The sequence below is a fragment of the Anomaloglossus baeobatrachus genome, chromosome 1, assembly GCF_048569485.1.
Source record: "Anomaloglossus baeobatrachus isolate aAnoBae1 chromosome 1, aAnoBae1.hap1, whole genome shotgun sequence".
Taxonomy (NCBI): Eukaryota; Metazoa; Chordata; class Amphibia; order Anura; family Aromobatidae; genus Anomaloglossus; species Anomaloglossus baeobatrachus.
Window position 1 is genome coordinate 745,518,191 of NC_134353.1, and position 20,386 is coordinate 745,538,576.

The following is a 20,386-nucleotide window of genomic DNA, read 5'->3' on the forward strand; positions in this document are numbered from 1 at the left end:
ACACACACACACAGTCCCAGACGGAGGTGAAGACACACACACACACAGTCCCAGACGGAGGTGAAGACACACACACACACAGTCCCAGACGGAGGTGAAGACACACACACACAGTCCCAGACGGAGGTGAAGACACACACACACAGTCCCAGACGGAGGTGAAGACACACACACACAGTCCCAGACGGAGGTGAAGACACACACACACAGTCCCAGACGGAGGTGAAGACACACACAGTCTCAGACGGAGGTGAAGACACACACAGTCTCAGACGGAGGTGAAGACACACACAGTCTCAGAGGGAGGTGAAGACACACACAGTCTCAGACGGAGGTGAAGACACACACAGTCTCAGATGGAGGTGAAGACACACACAGTCTCAGATGGAGAAGTCAGTCATTGCATTTTCTGCAATAGTCTGCTGTGTTGCAGAGAAACTTTGATACAGTTAGAGAAAATTCTTACCCTTTTCTTGAAGTAGGTCCTCCACTTGTGGTATTCTCTCACCACGATCTCGATCCTTCTCTTCCAGTACTTGCCTTCCGTTGCAATGGCCTAAAGAGCAGTGTGATACTTTGTTTTAAATCAATCCTCCACTTTCACAAGATAATGATAGTGTTCTGCAGCACAATCATTTCTCCAGATTGCTCTATTAGTGTTTTTTGCTGATAACCTGCAGCATGGACTGCCCAATGTCTGCGCTACAGGCTACATTAAACTACACAGCATTTTGCCCGTTGGGCTTAGTTATGGTCTTCAGTGCAGGAGCGAGCGCTGTACAATCCTATGAGGCTCGCTGTGGAACTGAAGACGGAAGCCTAGAAGGTAGGAAGAAGTTGCATAGCTTTTTTTTTTTCTTCTCCGATATTTTTACTTGAGTCAATGATTTAATACACAAAAAAGAGATATGGTCCTTGGTCCCTTGTTGTGGAACAAACAAGAAAAAATAGTAATGACCCCAATCTATAGGATATAGTAAAATATCTTTTTATAACTATCACCCCCACCAAATTCTCTTTAGCGCACTTAACAGGAGAATAAATGTACAGTCTTTTATAGGAATAAAGCCGCCTAGTGTAGTTTAATCCGGAGCACAGATTTGGGGCCATCCGTGCTGCGGGTTATCAGCACATAAAGTGATTCACACAAATTATTATACTGCACTAGTGCTGCACTAATAAGCCCGCAAAGGAAAATGAGTAGATTGATAAAAACTGACCATGTACAGTATACAAAGCCATAACTAGATTCTATGATTGACACTAAAGGAAATTAAATCAGAACATTTTTATATACTAAAAGGGAACCTGTCACTAGATTCATGCTGCTGAAACCACAGCTTACGTGTACATAGTAAGAGACCTGTCAATCAACTGGGAAGGGCATCCAAGGATCACATCGGATTAGCCAGGTTTTTCTCTTTAGTCCTTAGCTAGATATTCAAAGTATTCTTAAATTTGAAACACTGCAGAATTTCAGTGTAATATATTCGTGGATGCAATTGCACAGCCCGCCAATTTATGCTGCCCGACGGTCGGGGAGCATGAATAAAAGGTCATATACCCTTTAAAAGTAGGAATATGGTGGTGCTTGTTCCTCAAAAAACAAAACAAAAAAACCCAACAGTGTAGAGATTCAATGTCCTACTCATGAGAATTCTAGTGTAGAGGCCATATACAAATCAGGCTGGAAGAAGTGGACAGGAGGCGTCCATGCAAGAAAAAGTCAAAGTGCACCAATACGCCCTTAAAGCACTTCTAGCCCAGTTTACACATTGCTTTTAGTGATGGGCGAATCGTAAGAGATTTGTATTCGGACTATTCGTACCGAATACCTAGTACTATTCCAGTATTGGTCACGAATAACTAACCAAATGCAAGTCAAGGAGGAACCAAGCATTTTTCTGAGAAATCTTCAAGAAAAATGCGCGGGTTCCCCATTGACTTGCATTAGGTTCGGTATTTGTGACAAATACTGGATTAGTACCAGGTATGGAGTACGAATAATCCAAACACAAATATGTTACTATTCGCCCATCACTAATGGCTTTACACTAGATTTCTCACAAATTCACATATAGAAATATGCTGACTGGTGCCCCTTAAGTTAGATATGTCCGAGTTTACAACTTTTAAGTGATCACCACCATAAAATGTTCCATTTTAAACATACTTGAGCAGGATTCTCAAATGCAGATATAAATGTGAGGGATCACAGTAGAATAGACAAGGACTATAGATTTCTTTATAGTGTTAACACATTCATACCTCTGGCCTTCTATGCTCATCAAAATCAATAGATGCATCCAATGGGGTCACAAAATGGCACACAGGGTTTTGTCTCTTCTGTATATCTGTTAAGCACAAAATAAATCTGTATAAGAGCACTCAGAGGACAATTAGGAATTGGCAAAAGTCAAAAAGAAGTGTTTTTCCTAAGAGGACAAAGTCTCTTACCAACATAATGTTATGGGAAGACCTGCCCTTGTGCCTTTACTTGTATACTGCTGCCCTCTAGTTTAGCCTGATCTTCTACAGTCTGCAACACAGATGTCCCACCCTGGCCACATATGAAGGAACATGTGAACAAACCAATTGAAACCTGCACATGAGCAGTGGTATTCAACTGAGGCTGCTGATGGGAGGGGGGGGGGGGCACACGCCCATGTCACGGGTGCGTCATCCTTGACAGACAATCCTGAAGTTTTTGTCTGTAGGTCGCAGCATTTGGCTACACATGCTGCTCTCTAACTTTCCCATTTTCCCTCCTGCTTGGGGTTTATCCTTTTCTCTTGAAGACCCTGTGGATTTCCTCACCTTTTAATACCCCCATTCCACCTTACTCTGTGCTGGTGATAAGTCAACTATTCTCAACAAGTCTTCAGTGCGAGCAGTCTGCTTGTATTCATCTCGAGAAACCTTGTTGTTGCAGTTCCTCTCCCTGAGTCATCTGGAGAGAAGTTATTTGTTTACCTTCTCCTGTGTGTATTCCCTGCGTGTTTCCTTAGAGCTTGGTGCATAGGTACAGAACCTTGGGTGGTGAGGGAAGCCAGGGGCCAATGGTAGGTTTGGTCAGGCGTCACCATCTCCCCCTTTCCTATAAATGGGGTTTCCCTTCCCTTTCGCTTGGTACTTCCCCATACCCAGCGTGACAGCCTATCCATGCTGAGGGCAAAAATAGAAACAGGAAAAACAGAACCCACAGAAAATCGACCGTATCATTTTGAAACTCTTCAAATTCTCGTCAAACTCGAAACTCCAAAAAAACAAAAAAACAAAACCTTGTTTTTCGTTTTTTTCTGCTTAGGCTAAGTTCACATTTCCGTTGTTGTGTGTGTGTGTGTGTGTGTGTGTGTGTGTGTGTGTGTGTATGTGTGTATGTGTATACACGTGCTGAATGCGGGAGGGGGCGGAGCTGAGCAGGGGGTGGGGCCAGGCGCTGAGGATGTCAGTGGCAGTGCTGCGGTCTGCATGGCTGGGGACAGGTGAGTGTGTGTGTGTGTGTGTGTGTGTGTGTGTGTGTGTGTGTGTGTGTGTACACACACATGTGCGGAGTGCGGGAGTGGGCGGGGAAGTGTCGGCCTCCCTGCACACGTAACCAGACTAAATATCGGGTAGCAAAGCACCCGATAGTTTACCTTAGTTACCCGATATTTACCTTGGTTACGGGCCTACACCGCTTAGCGCTGGCTCCTTGCACCGTAACCAGGGTAAATATCGGGTAACCAACCAAAGCTGTTGATGTGTGCAGGGAGCCAGAGAGCATGTGCAGCGAAATCCGACGGATCGCGCTGCTCAAAAAAACGTTACATGCTGCGTTCCTCCCGCCTGGCGGTCAGTCGTTCCACGACTGATCAGTCGGGCGGAGGGTGCAACGCAGCATCATCAGTCACAATCCGCTGCTCATACAAGTCTATGGGAGCAACGGAATCCGCTAAACGGATTCCATTGTTTACAAGAGCAGCGGATTGTGACTGATACATTTTAGCGGAAATGTGAACTTAGCCTTAGTGTTTGCAGGAAAGACCTCTTGCAACATCTGAGTAGGTTCTGGTTAATACTTACACTGCATGTACCAGGCTCGCCAAATAGCATTGTTTAGACGGATTTTATCTCTCCACTGAAGCTTTAATCCTTTAAAGTTCTTCCATTTCGGAGAAACTAGCTTCCCACTAAAAGAGAAAACAAATAATATGCTTTTAATATTCGTCCATTAGCATTTTCTCTATGGATTATAGAAATATTGATCATATAGGGTGAAGTTACAGGATGATCCCAAAATGCATTCTAAACTTTTCAGGTGCACTTAATGTGACCTTTGCTAAACTTTTGAATCCACATTTCCAACTATTCAATATTTCAGCACAACTTGTTGTCTAACAAGGAGCTTAATGGCAAAATTCACAACAGGCGTTTGTTTGATCCATGAATCGCCCAATAAATTTTGGGGTTTAATTACAATTGCCATTTAAAAACAGTCCTCCTCATCATGCTGTTCACATTTTGACATTATGAGACCAAGAAGACACCTAACAATTGATCATCGGTACCTCGCCATTGTGAGGCTTCAAGCAGGATGTTCTCAGACGGAAGTGGCCACTGAGCGAGTGTCATCAGCAGGTTGCAACAGAGAGAGATTAGAAGAGTCACAGAAAGACATAGACGTGGATGTCCTTTGGCCACATTCCACACTGATGACCGCTTCATTGCGAACAATGCCCTCTAGAACCGAATCATGAAAGTCACAACTCCAGGGACATTTAAGAGAAATGAGAGGCATCCAAGTGTCACATCAGACCATTTACATCAGCGTGGTCTGCATGCTAGACAATCTGGACAAGGTACCTGACCACACCTCCAGGCACCGGAGTCATCTTTTTGCTGAATGAGGGATCGGTGGGCCTCAGTGCTGTTCACTGATGAAAGTCTATTCATACTGAACAAACAATACGTCTCTAACATAGTCAGCGGCCATCACATCAAGGAAAGCACTATACATCACACACTGTTGTCACCAGACAAGCCTTTGGTAGTGGTGGTGTTACGTGGCATGTCTAGTCAATACATCCAGTGCCTTGCGAAAGTATTCGTCTCCCTTGAATTTTTCAACCTTTTCCCACATTTCAGACTTCAAAACTAAGATAAAAATTTAATGTTATGGTGAAGAATCAACAACAAGTGGGACACAATTGTGAAGGTGAACGAAATTTATTGCTTATTTTAAACTTTTTTAAAAAATAAAATAACTGAAAATTGGGCGTGCAATATTATTCGTCCCCTTTAATACTTTGTAGTGCTACCTTTTGCTGCAATTACAGCTGCAAGTCGCTTGGGGTATGTCTAGCAGTTTTGCACATCGAGAGACTGAAATTCTTGACCATTCTTCCTTTGCAAATAGCCCGAGCTAAGTGAGGTTGCATGGAGAGCGTTTGTGAACAGCAGTTTTCAGCTCTTTCCACAGATTCTCGATTGGATTCAGGTCTGGACTTTGACTTGTCCATTCTAACACCTGGATACGTTTGTGAACCATTCAATTGTAGATTTTGCTTCAAGTTTTGGATCGTTGTCTTGTTGGAAGACAAATCTCCGTCCCAGTCTAAGGTCTTTTGGAGACTCCAACAGGTTTTCTTCCAAGAATGGTCCTGTATTTGGCTCCATCCATCTTCCCATCAATTGTAACCATCTTCCCTGTCCCTGCTGAAGAAAAGGAGGCCAAAACCATGATGCTGCCACCACCATGTTTGACAGTGGGGATGGTGTGTTCAGGATGATGAGCTGTGTTGCTTTTACGTTAAACATATCATTTGGCATTCTACCCAAATAGTTCGATTTTGGTTTCAGCTGAACACCTTCTTCCACATGTTTGGTGTGTCTCTCAGGTGGCTTGTGGCAAACTTTAAACAAACACTTTTTATGGATAAAGGCCAGATTTGTGCAGTGTACTGATTGTTGTCCTATGGATAGACTCTCCCACCTCAGCTGTAGAACTCTGCAGTTAATCCAGAGTGATCATGGGCCTCTTGGCTGCATCTCTGATCAGTCTTCTCTTTGTTTGAGATGAAAGTTTGGATGGATGGCCGGGTCTTGGTAGATTTGCAGTGGTATGATATTCCTTCCATTTCAATATGATCGCTTGCACAGGGCTTCTTGGGATGTCTAAAGTTGTGGAAATCTTTTTGTAACCAAATCCGGCTTTAAACTTCTCCACAACAGTATCACTGACCTGCCTTTTGTGTTCCTTGGTCTTCATGATGCTCTGTGATAGTCTCAGTGTTCTGTTTTAAAACGCAGATAGCAAGTGCATTTATACGGAGACTTGATAAATATAAGCCACCTGTGTGTAATCAGTCATTTAGGACAATATTGGATCATGCAGAAATCCTCAATGAATTTCTGGAGTGAGGTTTGCTGCACTGTAAACTAAAGGGGATGAATAATATTGCACGTCCCACTTTTCAGTTATTTATTTTTTTTAAAAAGTTTAAAATAAGCAATACATTTTGTTCACCTTCACAATTGTGTCCCACTTGTTGTTAATTCTTCACAATAACATTTTTATCTTTATGTTTGAAGCCTGAAATGTGAGAAAAGGTTGAAAAATTCAAGGGAGCCGAATACTTTCGCAAGGCACTGTAACTGCCCTACACTTTGTGAATGGTACAGTGACAAGCCCCTACTACTTCAATAACATCATTAATCCAGTCATTGTGCCTCTGCATGAAAAACACAGGCCTAATTTCATCTTCATGAACGACAATGCTCCAGCTCATCAAAGTTGCATTATTAGGGAACAGCTTCTAGAGACTGGGGTACATCAAATGGAGTGGCCTGCTCTTTCTACAGACCTGAATCCCATAGAAAACCTATGGAATCAGCTGAGTCATAGTGTAGAAGCTCATAACTCTGTACCTCAGAACCTCAATGAACTGAGGGCCGCCCATCAAGACGAGTTGGATGCCATGTCTCAGCAGACAATAATTCTACTTGTGAACAGCATGAGATATTGTTGTCCTGCTGTAATTGATGTTCAAGGCCACATGACAAGTTGACATGACAGACATTGACATTTGAGGGGCTACACCCTCCACGGTTGGCTTTATAGTTTCTAAAAAATTAAGATGAGGAAATACCCATTGCATGCTTCTACTTAAATGCCCTACTTTAATGATAAAATATCACTGTATTGTGAACTTTTTCTGTTTTACATAAATTTCACCCAAAAGCCAAATATCCCTACACTAGTGTATCATGAAGATTAGACAACTAGAATAATCTAGACTGGATACAATGGTATTCATCTCTCAGCTTCTGGCTGTAAACAAGGATGTTCTTGTGCATTAAATTCTTACAGGAGTTAGCTACTGACCAGGTCTTGGCAAGTTACGGCCCGCCGGAGAAACCTAGGCCATTTGGCTGTACCTCTACAATTCACAGACAGACTGCGTTTAAAAGGAATCCAAATATATATCAGGAAGTTCTAGAACTTTTCATTATGCAGACATTGAGCTCAATTTACATAAAAGCAGAATATTCTAATATCTAGCTTCCCTGCTGGCATAGATTTGATGATTACAGACATTGGCTGTTCTGACCTTGGCTCTGAGCCTAGACACCAGTTCTCAGAAGTAAGAGCACAGACAGCCACCAGAGTCAGATAATAGGCATTATTCATCACAGTGTCTTATTACAGTAACACCCCCACATCAGAATCTTCAGCTGAACAGTCCTCAGATAACTCCGGTCCGCTCACAGATGCAGTGTGTGGGAACTCGCAGGCGGCAAGAGGAGCAACGATGAACGTGGGACATACGGGGACACGTACACAGGAGCACTTGTTAACTGTTCGAGAATGCCAACAACATATCCCATCCTTGTAAAATTCATTAAATTCTGCTTAAACAGCCTTGTGTAAATACAACAGATTTACCCTCCATGACACAGGATTTTACATTACAGTTTCTCATATACAAAACAAGCAGCTATGATTAAATGATTCTCGGAACTGGCAACATGACAGGACGGCGCACGCGAGACAACTCTATAATAAACGCACATGTCAACTTCCTAAAGAGAGTCTTTAAGAGTCCATTATTGTGTGATCACAAACACAAAACGCATCATTCTAAAACTAGATGTATTTATTGCCTTGGTAGCATTCAATTTAGCCGGCCAAATACGTAGTCAAAAGCCAGATCTAGCAGCATCTAGCGCACGTAGTCCTGGCCTCAAATCCCATCGCAGCAGGCCTGTGGAGAGACCGTAACTGCATCTTCCTTAGTCTAATGCTTAGACCAGTGATGGCGAACCTATGGCACGCGTGCCAGGCAGGGCACGTAGAGCCCATTCTGCTGGCACGCGCGCTGTCGCCACACTGAGCCACTTTGATATGCTGGTGTGATCGCGCCAGCAGATCAAGGTGGTGTTTAGCAGAGGAGACATTTCTCCTCGCTCGGACACGCCTCCTCTCCTGGGCTGCAGACCTGTTGCCTAGGAGACGGAGGAGCGTCAGTAGGCGGCGCCGGGGTCTTGTGGACTGGCCGCGCGGGAACTGAAGTGACTGAGGACGCAGCAGCGGAGGATGGGGGCTAGAAGGTGAGTTTTCTTTTTTTTTTATTAAGCTGTGTGCGCGGCTGTGCCAAAGTGTGGGAGGACAGAGCCAGCACGGGGGAAACATGGAGCGCACGGGGGACAGAGCCAGCATGGGGGGAAACATGGAGCGCACGGGGGAAACATGGAGCGCACGAGGGACAGAGCCAGCACAGGGGGGGAAACATGGAGAGCACGGGGGAAACATGGGGAGCACGGGGGACAGAGCCAGCATGGGGGGAAACATGGAGCGCACGGGGGAAACATGGAGCGCACGAGGGACAGAGCCAGCACAGGGGGGAAACATGGGGAGCACGGGGGACACATGGGGAGCACGGGGGACAGAGCCAGCACGGGGCAGAGCACGGGGCATATACAAACAGAGCACGGGGCAAACATGGGAGCACGGGGCATATACAAACAGAGCACAGGGCATACAGAGCACGGGGCATACAGAGCACGGGGCATACAGAGCACGGGGCATACAGAGCACGGGGCATACAGAGCACGGGGCATACAGAGCACGGGGCATACAGAGCACGGGGCATACAGAGCACGGGGCATACAGAGCACGGGGCATACAGAGCACGGGGCATACAGAGCATGGGGCAAACATGGGAGCACGGGACAAACATGGCTGCAAAGATGGGGGAAACGTGCAAAGAGGGAGAGAAACGGCTGCAAAGATGGGGGAAACATGGCTGAAAAGATGGGGGAAACATGGCTGCAAAGATGGGGGAAACATGGCTGCAAAGATGGGGGGGTAAACATGACTGCAAGGATGGGGGGAAACAAGCCAGGATGGGGCACATTTAGCAGGAAGGGAAACATGCCAGGAAGGGGTACATTTACCAGTATGGGGGATACATTTACCAGGATGGGGGGATACATTTACCAGAATGGGGGGGAAACATGAAAGGATGGGGGGGAAACATGAAAGGATGGGGGTACATGAACATGCCAGGATGGGGAACATTTAGCAGGAAGGGTGACATTTACCAGGATGGGGTACATTTACCAGGAAAGGGGACATTTACCAGGATAAGGGAACATGCCTGGATGAGGTACATATACCGGGATGGGGTCATTTAACAGCATGGGGGAACATTCCAGGATGGGATACATTTACAATGATGGGGTACATTTACCAGGAATGGGGTACATTTACCAGGATGGGGCCATGATGTGGACAAATATACCAGAATGTAGGAAATATATATCAGGATGGGGGACATGTTTACCAGGAAGTGGCCAGGAAGGGGGACAGAACTACACAATGAAGGGGGGGGGGGGGAAGCACCTCTTACATCTTTATGGGATTTCAAGATGTTCAGACTTTGAAATGTAGATGCGGATTACAGGGTGACATCTGATTACATTCTATGCTAAAATCTCTAATATGCTGAAATTTTTATTCCAGAAGGAATAATCCAACTGCTGTGTCTGGAAAGGGCAGGGGCTCAGCTTCAATGTGTGGTAAGCATGCACGAGCGTGATGCCCCCTGCTGAAGAGAAGATGGCAAAGGTAAGGTTACAATCAATTATTTACATAATAGGATTGGTTGGCACTTCGGAAAAAAAAAAAGGGGTTTAGGGCTACAGTTTGGGCACTCGGCCTGTAAAAGGTTCGCCATGACTGGCTTAGACTAATGATGGCTGAACCCACAGATATAGCGACGAGTGTAGCCAAGAATGTAATTTGTACGGGAGATTTAGACAATGGATTTGTTGGGGGAAATATTGATCTGGGATGTCCAATTTTGGACTGCCGATTGTTTGGTCTCCAGTTTCCATCAGACATGTCTGGCGATGACATGGAGAACACAGAAGCACTCAGATGAATGAGTGCACCTTTGTATGGGAGATCCAGCCGAACAGTCAGCTCAACCATTGTTTCGCCAACAGCCATCTAATGGGTATGGAGGCCTTAAAGAGATTGTCCACTACTTTTACACTGATGGCCCATCCTTAAGGCCCCGTCACACTAAGCAACATCGCTGCTAACGAACAACTTTTGTGACGTAGCAGCGATGTTGCTAGCGATGTTGCTGTGTGTGACATCCAGCAACAACCTGGCCCCTGCTGTGAGGTCGTTGGTTGTTGCTGAATGTCCTGGGCCATTCTTTAGTTGTTGCTGTCCCGCTGTGAAGCACAGATCGCTGTGTGTGACAGCGAGACAGCAACAACTAAATGTGCAGGCAGCAGGAGCCGGCTTCTGCGGACACTGGTAACCACGGTAAACATCAGGTAACCAAGAAGCCCTGTCCTTGGTTACCCGATATTTACCTTCGTTACCAGCCTCCTCCGCTCTCACTGTCAGTGCCGGCTCCTGCTTCTTGCACGTGTAGCAGAGTACACATTGGTAATTAACCCGATGTGTACTGTAGCTAGGAGAGCAGGGAGCCAGCGCTAAGTGGTGTGCGCTGCTCCCTGCTCTGTGCACATGTAGCTGCGTGCGCTGGTAACCAAGGTAAATATCGGGTTGATTACCCGATATTTACCTTAGTTACCAAGCGCAGCATCTTCCACGCGGCGCTGCTGGCTGGGGGCTGGGACACTGGTTGCTGGTGAGCTCACCAGCAACTCGTGTAGCCACGCTCCAGCGATCCCTGCCAGGTCAGGTTGCTGGTGGGATCGCTGGAGCGTCGCTTAGTGTGACATCTCACCAGCAACCTCCTAGCAACTTACCAGCGATCCCTATCAGGTTGGATCGTTGTTGGGCTCGCTGGTAAGTTGTTTAGTGTGACTGGGCCTTTAGGCCTATCAGAAGATAGGGCAGCTTTTCCTAATGCCACCACCGGGACCGGGGGTGTCAGGTGTCAAACACCAACCTATCAGACATTGATGACCTATCGTAAGGATAGTCTATCAATGTTAAAGTAGTGGACAACCTCTAAGCGTGTATATCAGAAGGCAACAGGTAGATATGATAAATAGGGATGATCGAATACCTCAGATATTCGCCGAATAGGTCGCCACTATTCGACTATTCGCAAATATTCGATGTGCAATGTAAGTCTATGGGAAACCCGAATAACAACTATTTGTAACTATGTGGGCTTCCCATAGACTTACATTGCGCATCGAATATTCGCATAGCGGCGACCTATTTGTCGTATATTCGCAAAGCTGAATATTTGAGGTATTCGATCATCCCTAATGATAAAAGGCCAATAAGGGATTGTGGGACTTTGCATTCATCAGGGTTCACATTTACAAGTGATGTTTCTGAGAATCTGTCACCAAGGTTTTGCCACCTAATCTGACAGAAGCAGAATGTAAAGACAGAGACCCCGATGCCCGTGATGTGTCAGTTACTGAGGCGCTTGCTTTAGTTTTGATAATCTCCTGCTGATTTCATCACTAGATGACTAGTAAAGCTGCTGCTATGTAGTCCTCTGTATTCATGGGCTCTGTATAACTCCACCCGCTCCACTTATGGTACACTGGCTGCTCCCTGCCTATGCACAGATAAAGTGGTCAATCAGTGGTTTGGGCAGGGTGATACAAAGCACAGCAGTCAGAACAGCTAGATCTGCAGCAAGTCACATAGAGATTATCAAAACTACAACAAGCAGCCCAGTAAGTGATATTGAACACTGCTGGAATTGGTGTCTCTGCCCCTACATCCAGCTGCTCTGAGATGTGGTAGCAGAAACTTGGTGACAGATGTTCTTTAATAAACTGCACTTAATCTGACAGATTATCCTTTCATGTAAAACATGAGTGATTTATACGTCAATTTTGGATTACATGAGCATTAACTTAGTCTGTGCAAAAGTAAAGCAGCCATATCCACTTACTCCTTGATTTCTGAAGTGCCATGTGATCACTGGCAAGTGACTCCTATTTCTGGGGCAGAACAGAGAAGCCTTTTATCCCAAAGTCACAGAAAGGAAGGAAAAATATAGAATCAAATATGGGACAATGTAAGGAACTCTATACATGTGCAAGAGGGGAGGGGGGGGGGAGGTCACATGATTAAAAATAGTGTACAGGCACACTGCAGGGAAAACTCACTGTCCGTGTCCTCAAAAAATGTAAAATAAAATATGTAGATCACATCAAATATATTTTTTTCTGTAACAATTCTTTGAACGCCCACAGACTTGGCATCAATAAATGTCCTTGCAGAAAAAAAAAAAAAAAAAAAAACTACCACTTTCAAAAATAATAATAATAGGTCCCCTCTCTTAGGCCCCCTTCACACATCAGTGTTTCCGGTACGTTCAGCGTCCGTACATGTGACACTTTTTACCACAGATACCACACACCTCCATTATAACCTATGGTGATCCTCACACGGCTGTGTTTTCACACAAACAGTGTCCGGGTGAACCACATTGTGAAAAATCAGTTTTTGCCGGCAGCACGGATCATGTGGGCCAATACAAGTCTATGGGTCTGTGTGAACACATACAGCAAATGAATGGCATCTGTGTGCTGTCCGTGCTTAACATTAAAAGCATAGGAAAAACTTAATTTAATTTTATTTTCTATATCTCAACAGGGAGGACACAGGTTTTTAAAAATGTACACACAGATGGGCGATAAGAATTAAAGGGAACCTGTCAGGTCTCCAGTGCACCTAGAACCACGAGCACATATCTATAATCCCTGCCTCACCGGCCCTGTATCTAGTAGCATAGATAAGGGATAATTTGAAAAAGTATTTCTAAAGATCTTTTATGACATGCTAATGAGGCCAGTGACTAGTTGCAAGGGCGTTAGTTCCTGCGCTCATTCCGCCCTCTTAGCATGGTAGCACGCCCACAGGAGTGTGCTACCAGGCTATTCAATGCCCAGTGCCCAACATCATCATCGGCAGTGACGCACGTACCTGTGTCCGTTGCACCGCCTCAGAACGCTGGGCATGGGGTCAGTGCGCATGATCTGAAGTCCCCGGCACTTCCGGTAGTTCGCATTACACCAGTTTGAAGCCACCCGGCTTCATAGTACACATGACAAAGTCCAAAGATCATGCGCACGAAGCCGAAATGCGCACTGAGCCGAAGTCCAACGTTGGGCGCGGTGGCAGCAGAGAGGTGAGCGAGACTTCGTCCCTCACATTGCGCATCATCAGCATGTTAGCACACCCACAGGGGCATCCTTACATGCCAAGTGGGTCAACTAGCGAAGGGAACCAACGCCCTTGTGACTAGTCGCGGCCTCATTAGCATATCATACAGGATCTTTAGAAATACTTTTTCTAAAGCTCCCTTTATCTATGCTAGTGTATACAGGGACGGTTAGGCAGGGATTAGCAATATGCACCCAGAACTGCTTGTGGCTCTGGGTGCTTATTGCATCTGACAGGTTTACTTTAATTTCTAAAGATAGTTTATGAGATGCTAGTGGCTAGTCAGCCCACTTAGCATGTTAGGATCAAGACCATAGGGGCATGCTATGCTTTTCAAAAGCCAGTGTCATGGCAGCGCGGCTTGTACCCATCAGCTTTGAGCTTCTTTGACGCCAGGTGTGCGTGTCCCGGCTTCAAAGAGGCTGGCTGTCCATGATTGGAAGTCGCCCGCACTTCCGGTCATGCGCTCTACTCCTCTCTGAAATCGGGACACATCCACCCGGCCTCTGAGTAGTGCACACGTCCGGATGTGCGAGCGTCTTCCGATCATGGGCAGTGAACTGGCGTCAAAGAAGCTCAAAGCTGACAGGTACAAAGCTGCGCACATGCACGGCTTTGTATCGTGCTGCCATGACGCTGGCTGTTGTAAAGCAGGTTATCATGCCCACAGGGGCGTGATAACATGCCAAGTGGCTGACTAGCCAGGGAAATAAACCCCCCACACGACTAGTCAGTGCCCTAATTAGCATCTCAGAAGGGATCTTTAGAAATCCTTTTTGTAAAGATCTGTTTGTGTGTCCCACTATAGCCTGGGACATTTAGGCAGGGATTATAGATATGCACCCAGGACTGCTCTTGGTTCTGGGTGCCCAGAGGACCTGACAGGCTCCCTTTAAACACGGATGGTCAAAACGGACTGTGCCACAAGTACTCTGGGGGTTTTTTATACGGATGTGTGAAGGGGGCCTTAGGGATAGGAGATAACGTGTGGATTGCTTGTGTGGTCTGATCCCTGGAACCTCCAACATCCCAGATGGATAGGAGATGTACATGCTAGGCCTCTGCTTTCTTCATTTTCTATGGGACTGCCAGAGATAAGTCTTGTACGCTTTCTCCAAGAGTCCCTGGAGACTTAAAGGGGTTGTCTAAGGCTGGTTTCACACTACGTCTTTTTAACATCCGTTGAAAACGTTTTTTTAACGGAAGTACGGATCCTGTGCAAATCCGTTTTGTGTTTAATGCATTTTCAATGGACTCACGTCCACTTCCGTTTGCATTCGTTTGTGTCCGTTAGACGCAGGATCCGTCATTTTGCGTTAATTTAACATGTTTCAAAAACGCAACATGTAGCGTTTTTTGGCTTTGTCAAATTAACGTATGTCACAGGATCCTTGACATCGCGCCGCGAGCTGCAATGCATGTCAATGAGTGCTGGATCCTGCCTAACAAAAGTCGTTCAGTTGCGTTATAACAGGATCCTGATTCTGTACTGAGCATGCCCGAGACAGAGACAGAGACAGAGACAGAGACAGAGACAGAGACAGAGACAGAGACAGAGACAGAGACAGAGACAGAGACAGAGACAGAGACAGAGACAGAGACAGAGACAGAGACAGAGACAGAGACAGAGACAGAGACAGAGACAGAGACAGAGACAGAGACAGAGACAGAGACAGAGACAGAGACAGAGACAGAGACAGAGACAGAGACAGAGACAGAGACTCTCTCTCTCTCTCTCTCTCTCTCTCTCTCTCTCTCTCTCTCTCTCTCTCTCTCTCTCTCTCTCTCTCTCTCTCTCTCTCTCTCTCTCTCTCTCTCTCTCTCTCTCTCTCTCTCTCTCTCTCTCTCTCTCTCTCTCTCTCTCTCTCTCTCTCTCTCCCCCCCTATGTGCACGCAGCCCGCTCCTAGCATCCTAGCAGCTGTAGACACTCGTAACCAAGGTAAATATCGGGTATCCAAGTCCGATGTTTACCTTGGTTACCAGCGTCTGCAGCTGTCAGAAGCCTCCTCCCAGTCTAGCTCCCCTCAATCCCGATCACATGACTCCTTTGCCCGCCCCTAACATCCAGTGCAGGATCCTGCAAAATAACATATGCGTTTGCATACGTTATTTGCTGTAAAAGCAGGATCCGTACTTCCGCTAAAAAAACGTTTTCAGCGGATGTTAAAAAGACGTAGTGTGAAACTAGCCTAATACTCGGACAACCCCTTCTCAATCCGTTATATTTCCCCCTATTTATAATAATAACACCTCTACTCCCCTCCATTGTCTGTGCCATTCCAGCAGTGTGGGCACGGCCTCTGCCAAATGAGGATATAATCTGGGAAGCTAAAGTTATTGTCACCACACATTGCTAGTGGGTAAAGCGGATAAACAACATGAAAAAGAAGAAGTGACAAAGATTAGTGGATAGGAAACTGCAGCTACCAGATTAGGAAGCCCTGGGAAAATATTACAGAATTTCTTAATCCATATACAAATCACTAGAAAACTAGCACAAAAACAAGCCTGTCATGTACGCTAGTAAATAGGACACAAGCACTGCACAGAATACAGTGTGTGGAGCGATGATCCAAATACATGTTGAAGTATTCCACTGTATCGCTACTGGTGGCAGTTAATGGTGGATACAAACATTGATATGCTTTTTAGAAAATCAACAATAAAAGGGAATCGGTCACCAGGTTTATGCTCCCCCATCTGAGAGCAGCATAATGTAGAAACAGAGAACCTGATTCCAGTGATGTGTCACTTACTAGGCTGCTTAGTGTGGTTTTGATAAGATTACTGTATTAGAGGACTATTTGGCATGCTGTGAGGTAGTCCAGCATATTCAAGACCTCTGTATAACTGCTAGATATGCTGCAGAGAAAACATGGGTTATCAAAATGACAGCAAACAGCTCAGTAAGTAACACATCGCTGGAATCAGGGTCTCTGCTTCTACATTATGCTGCTCTCAAATGGGGGAGCAAAAACCTGGTGACAGATTCCCTCTAAGGGGGTTGACTCCCCCTCTCTGGGTCCAGTGCTGAGTATCCGTTGCTGGTCTGTTATTGATGTGGCACTGACAGCGCTGCAGCCAATCAGTGAGGCTCTTCCCAAGTAGACCGCGCGAGTCGCTGAGCTCACGGATTAGCTGCAGTGCGGTTGATATGACATCAGAGCTGCAGACAATAACAGATGGCAGAAGCAGTGGCAGAAACTCAGTCCTGGAGTCAGGTTTTCAGAAAATACCTTTAGGTTTAACCTTAAGAGTCAGCTCTTCATTAAATAAAAATTAACCCTAGTAAATCTGTCTGCTCAGCAGATCACGGTTTAACCTTTATCCAAGTTGGACAGAAATTTGATAATCAGACCTGTCCTCACAGCGAATAAATACCAACGAAACCACAAATCACAGCAGACCTCGTGTGCAAGAACAAGTGCAGAACGGGAAGCATTTACTTCAATCTGATTGGACATCCGCTCCATTGTGCAATGGTCACTTCTAAACAACCTTCTCATATGAGGTGGTTTGTAAAACAATCATGTAACAACCAGAATGATGAAAAATCAACAGGAAGACAACGACCCCCCCCCCAAACATAATAGCCAGTTATTCCATGCCGTTATTCCAACATCAATTAAGTTTGATAATCATCAAGTTACAAAAAAGAAAAAGAAAATAAATAAATAAAATAAATAAGTCTGTCATTGCTGATAACTTAACTCGCTCAGGCCTGTACGGCTGCGTGCCCACAGTCAGTGTTCACAGTGTTTTGGGCAGAGCATGCTTGAGCTGTGTCCAAAACGCTGCGTTTTACAGTACAGAGTGGATGGATTTCTAGAAATCCTGTGCCCACTGGGCTTCTTTTTTCCGCAGCAAACACTGACCTGCGGTGAGAGACTTTCAGAGTCAATTGTTTGCTGCAGAGTCACAAGCGTCCTCCGCAGGGAGAACAGAAGAGAGTTCCAGAGACCGGATCGTGGGTACGAGCAGCTGTGGTCTCCAGCGGACACCAGCCTCACGGCCCCGCAGGTCAGGACCTGCTGCATCCAGGACACCGCAGGTCCTGATTGTCGGCACATACACCAATTGGAAACTGTAAAAGTGATAAAACATCCTGGGAACCAAAAGATTTACAAATACCTTCTCATATCTGACACCAATGTCAATATATTTCCAGAGCAGGTCCTGAATGTTGTGGGCACAACTGGGTCAATGTGACATTCATCATAAAAGTGTGCCAAGCAGTTAGAAGATAGGCAGTAGGTTACAAATTGCTGAGGGTCCCACTCAGTAGAGGCTATAGTAATGTACTCCATGTTAGTGTCCTCTCACACTGGCGAATAAAAAACGGACAAGTGCAATGTGAGAGATAGATATCTATCTATACACGCATTCTAATATATACAGCTCTGGCTTGATTCATACGTCCTTCGCAAAGTTTAATCTCCCCAATTCCAGCCTTGCTGAAGCATCCCCAGATCATCATCATCAATCCTGCACCAAATTTCACAGTGGGTGCAAGACACTGAGGCTTGTACGCCTCTCCAGGTCTCCGTCTAACCATTAGACGACCAGGTGTTGGGTAAAGCTGAAAATTAAACTCAGATTACCTTACTCTAGTCCTCTATGGTCCAATTGCGCAGATTAAACTTTGCGAAGTATGTATGAATCAAGCCGCATACAAGGTTAGCCTGGAAAAACAGTTGCTTCCTTCTGCTCAGGCAATGTTCCCAAACTCTGAGGACTGTTTTTTCCAGCAGGACAATGCGCCATGCCACACAGCTAGGTCAATCAATGTGTGGATTAAGGACCACCACATCAAAACCCTGTCATGGCCAGCCCAATCTCCAGACCTGAACCCCATTGAAAACCTCTTGAATGTAATAAAGAGGAAGATGGATAGTCACCTGCCACCATGCCACTGTATTGTGGCATGGTGGCAGGTTCCCTGTAGGCCACCCCTACACATTAGGCTGAAGATGGAAGGAAAGCTGTGAAAATCATATAATGGGCAGCATAAGATCACAAACACATGTTCAGTCGTAGACCATACGCCTTTCGCTTTACTTCTACAACCATTATTGATGGTGATGCAGGGCCCTGAAGTCACATCATACAGAAGTAGTAACAATATCAGGCTCTCATGACAATCAAACGTGACATACATATACTTGACCCAGCTATAAAAATGTCAGAAGTAACTGTGCTAGATAAAAGGGTGCAGTAGCCATCTAATTTTAGGAATTGAGACTATCATCTTCCATCCTGCTATCCCTCAGGATCATGTTCTTTGAACCTCCTGTCCAGCTCTAAAAATATCCAAGAAGCGGAATCTCAGAAAACAAAGTGCCCACATAATTCAGATTGTATATAGAATACACACAGGGCGTCCACATCACAGGGATAATATTTATACATGTCCTGACATACTGGTTATCATCAGCCCGTGCCTGGTAGGCAAACTGGCCACAAAAGCCTGTCCTTGGGGATAGGAATGCAACAGAATATCTAAGCTTGGAAAAACATTACAAGGACACAGCCTGCGTACACAAGATTACTAGTCTACACCGACCTTAAACATTAAAAGGCTTGAAATCTGCCTATAAAAAGATTATTTTAAAAGCCAGATTCCTGGAAGATCTCAATCCCTTAGAAATAGTGGGAGGTAGTTTGCTGTAGTAGGAAACGTTTGACAAATTTTTATTATAAATGTGATAGCTACCGCAATGGTGCCAACCTAAGCATGATGTAAAAAAAGCAGGGGCCCGCGAGATATGAGTGGCTCACATATATCTTGCACTGAGGAGAGGCTTCTGTCGGGCCACTCTGCCATAAAGACCCGACTGGTGGAGGGCTGCAGTGATAGTTGACTTTCTTCCATCACCCTACTGCATCTCTGGAGCTCAGCCACAGTGATCTTGGGTTCTTTACCTCTCTCACCAAAGCTCTTCTCCCATGATTGCTCAGTTTGGTTGGACGGCCAGGACTAAGAAGAGTTTTGGTGGTCGCACACTTCTTCCATTTAAGGATAATAGAGGCCACGGTGCCCTTTGGAACCTTGAGTACTGCAGAAATTCTTTTGTAATCTTGGTCAAATCTGTGCCTTGCCACAATTCTGTCTCTGAGCTCCTTGGGCAGTTCCTTTGAGCTCATGACTCTCATTTGGTATGACATGCACTGTGAGCTGTGAGGTCTTATATAGAAAGGTATGTGCCTTTCCCAATAAGTCATATCAGTTTAATTAAACACAGCTGGACTCCAATGAAGGAGTAGAACCATCTCAAGGAGGATCACAAGGAAATGGACAGCATGTGACTTAAATATCAGTGTCTGAGCAAAGTGTTTGAATACTTATGACCATTTGAGATTTCAGTTTTTCATGTTTAATAAATTTGGAAAAAATTACATTTGTTTTTTTCTGTCAAGATGGGGTGCAGCAGAGTGTACATTATTGAGAAAAAAAACCCCTTTTTTTGAATTTACCAAATGGCTGCAATGAAACAAAAAAAGTGAAAAATTTAAAAAGGGGTCTGAATACTTTCCGTACCCACTGTAAGTACAATACCTCAGTGTGATTTCAATAAAGAGCTCTGGGTAATTTATTCCTATAACGTGAGCACTAGGTGTCACGACGGGGGTGGGGGTGGGGAGCTGGATATCACTACTGTGACTGAACTGAATGGTTTTTTAAAAAAGGTAAAAAAAAGGAGGAGATTAGGGACTAGTGG

At 45.2% G+C, this 20,386-nt stretch overlaps 1 protein-coding gene across 1 annotated transcript in view; it reads right to left on the reverse strand.

Annotated features, from left to right (window-relative positions):
* Positions 1-20,386, reverse strand: part of MLXIP (MLX interacting protein) — a 154,656-nt gene that overhangs the window by 56,001 nt on the left and 78,269 nt on the right. The window contains 3 exon segments of the mRNA XM_075323284.1: positions 467-556; positions 2,269-2,354; positions 4,066-4,172. Of these exon segments, the coding sequence (XP_075179399.1) occupies positions 467-556; positions 2,269-2,354; positions 4,066-4,172 (283 nt within the window).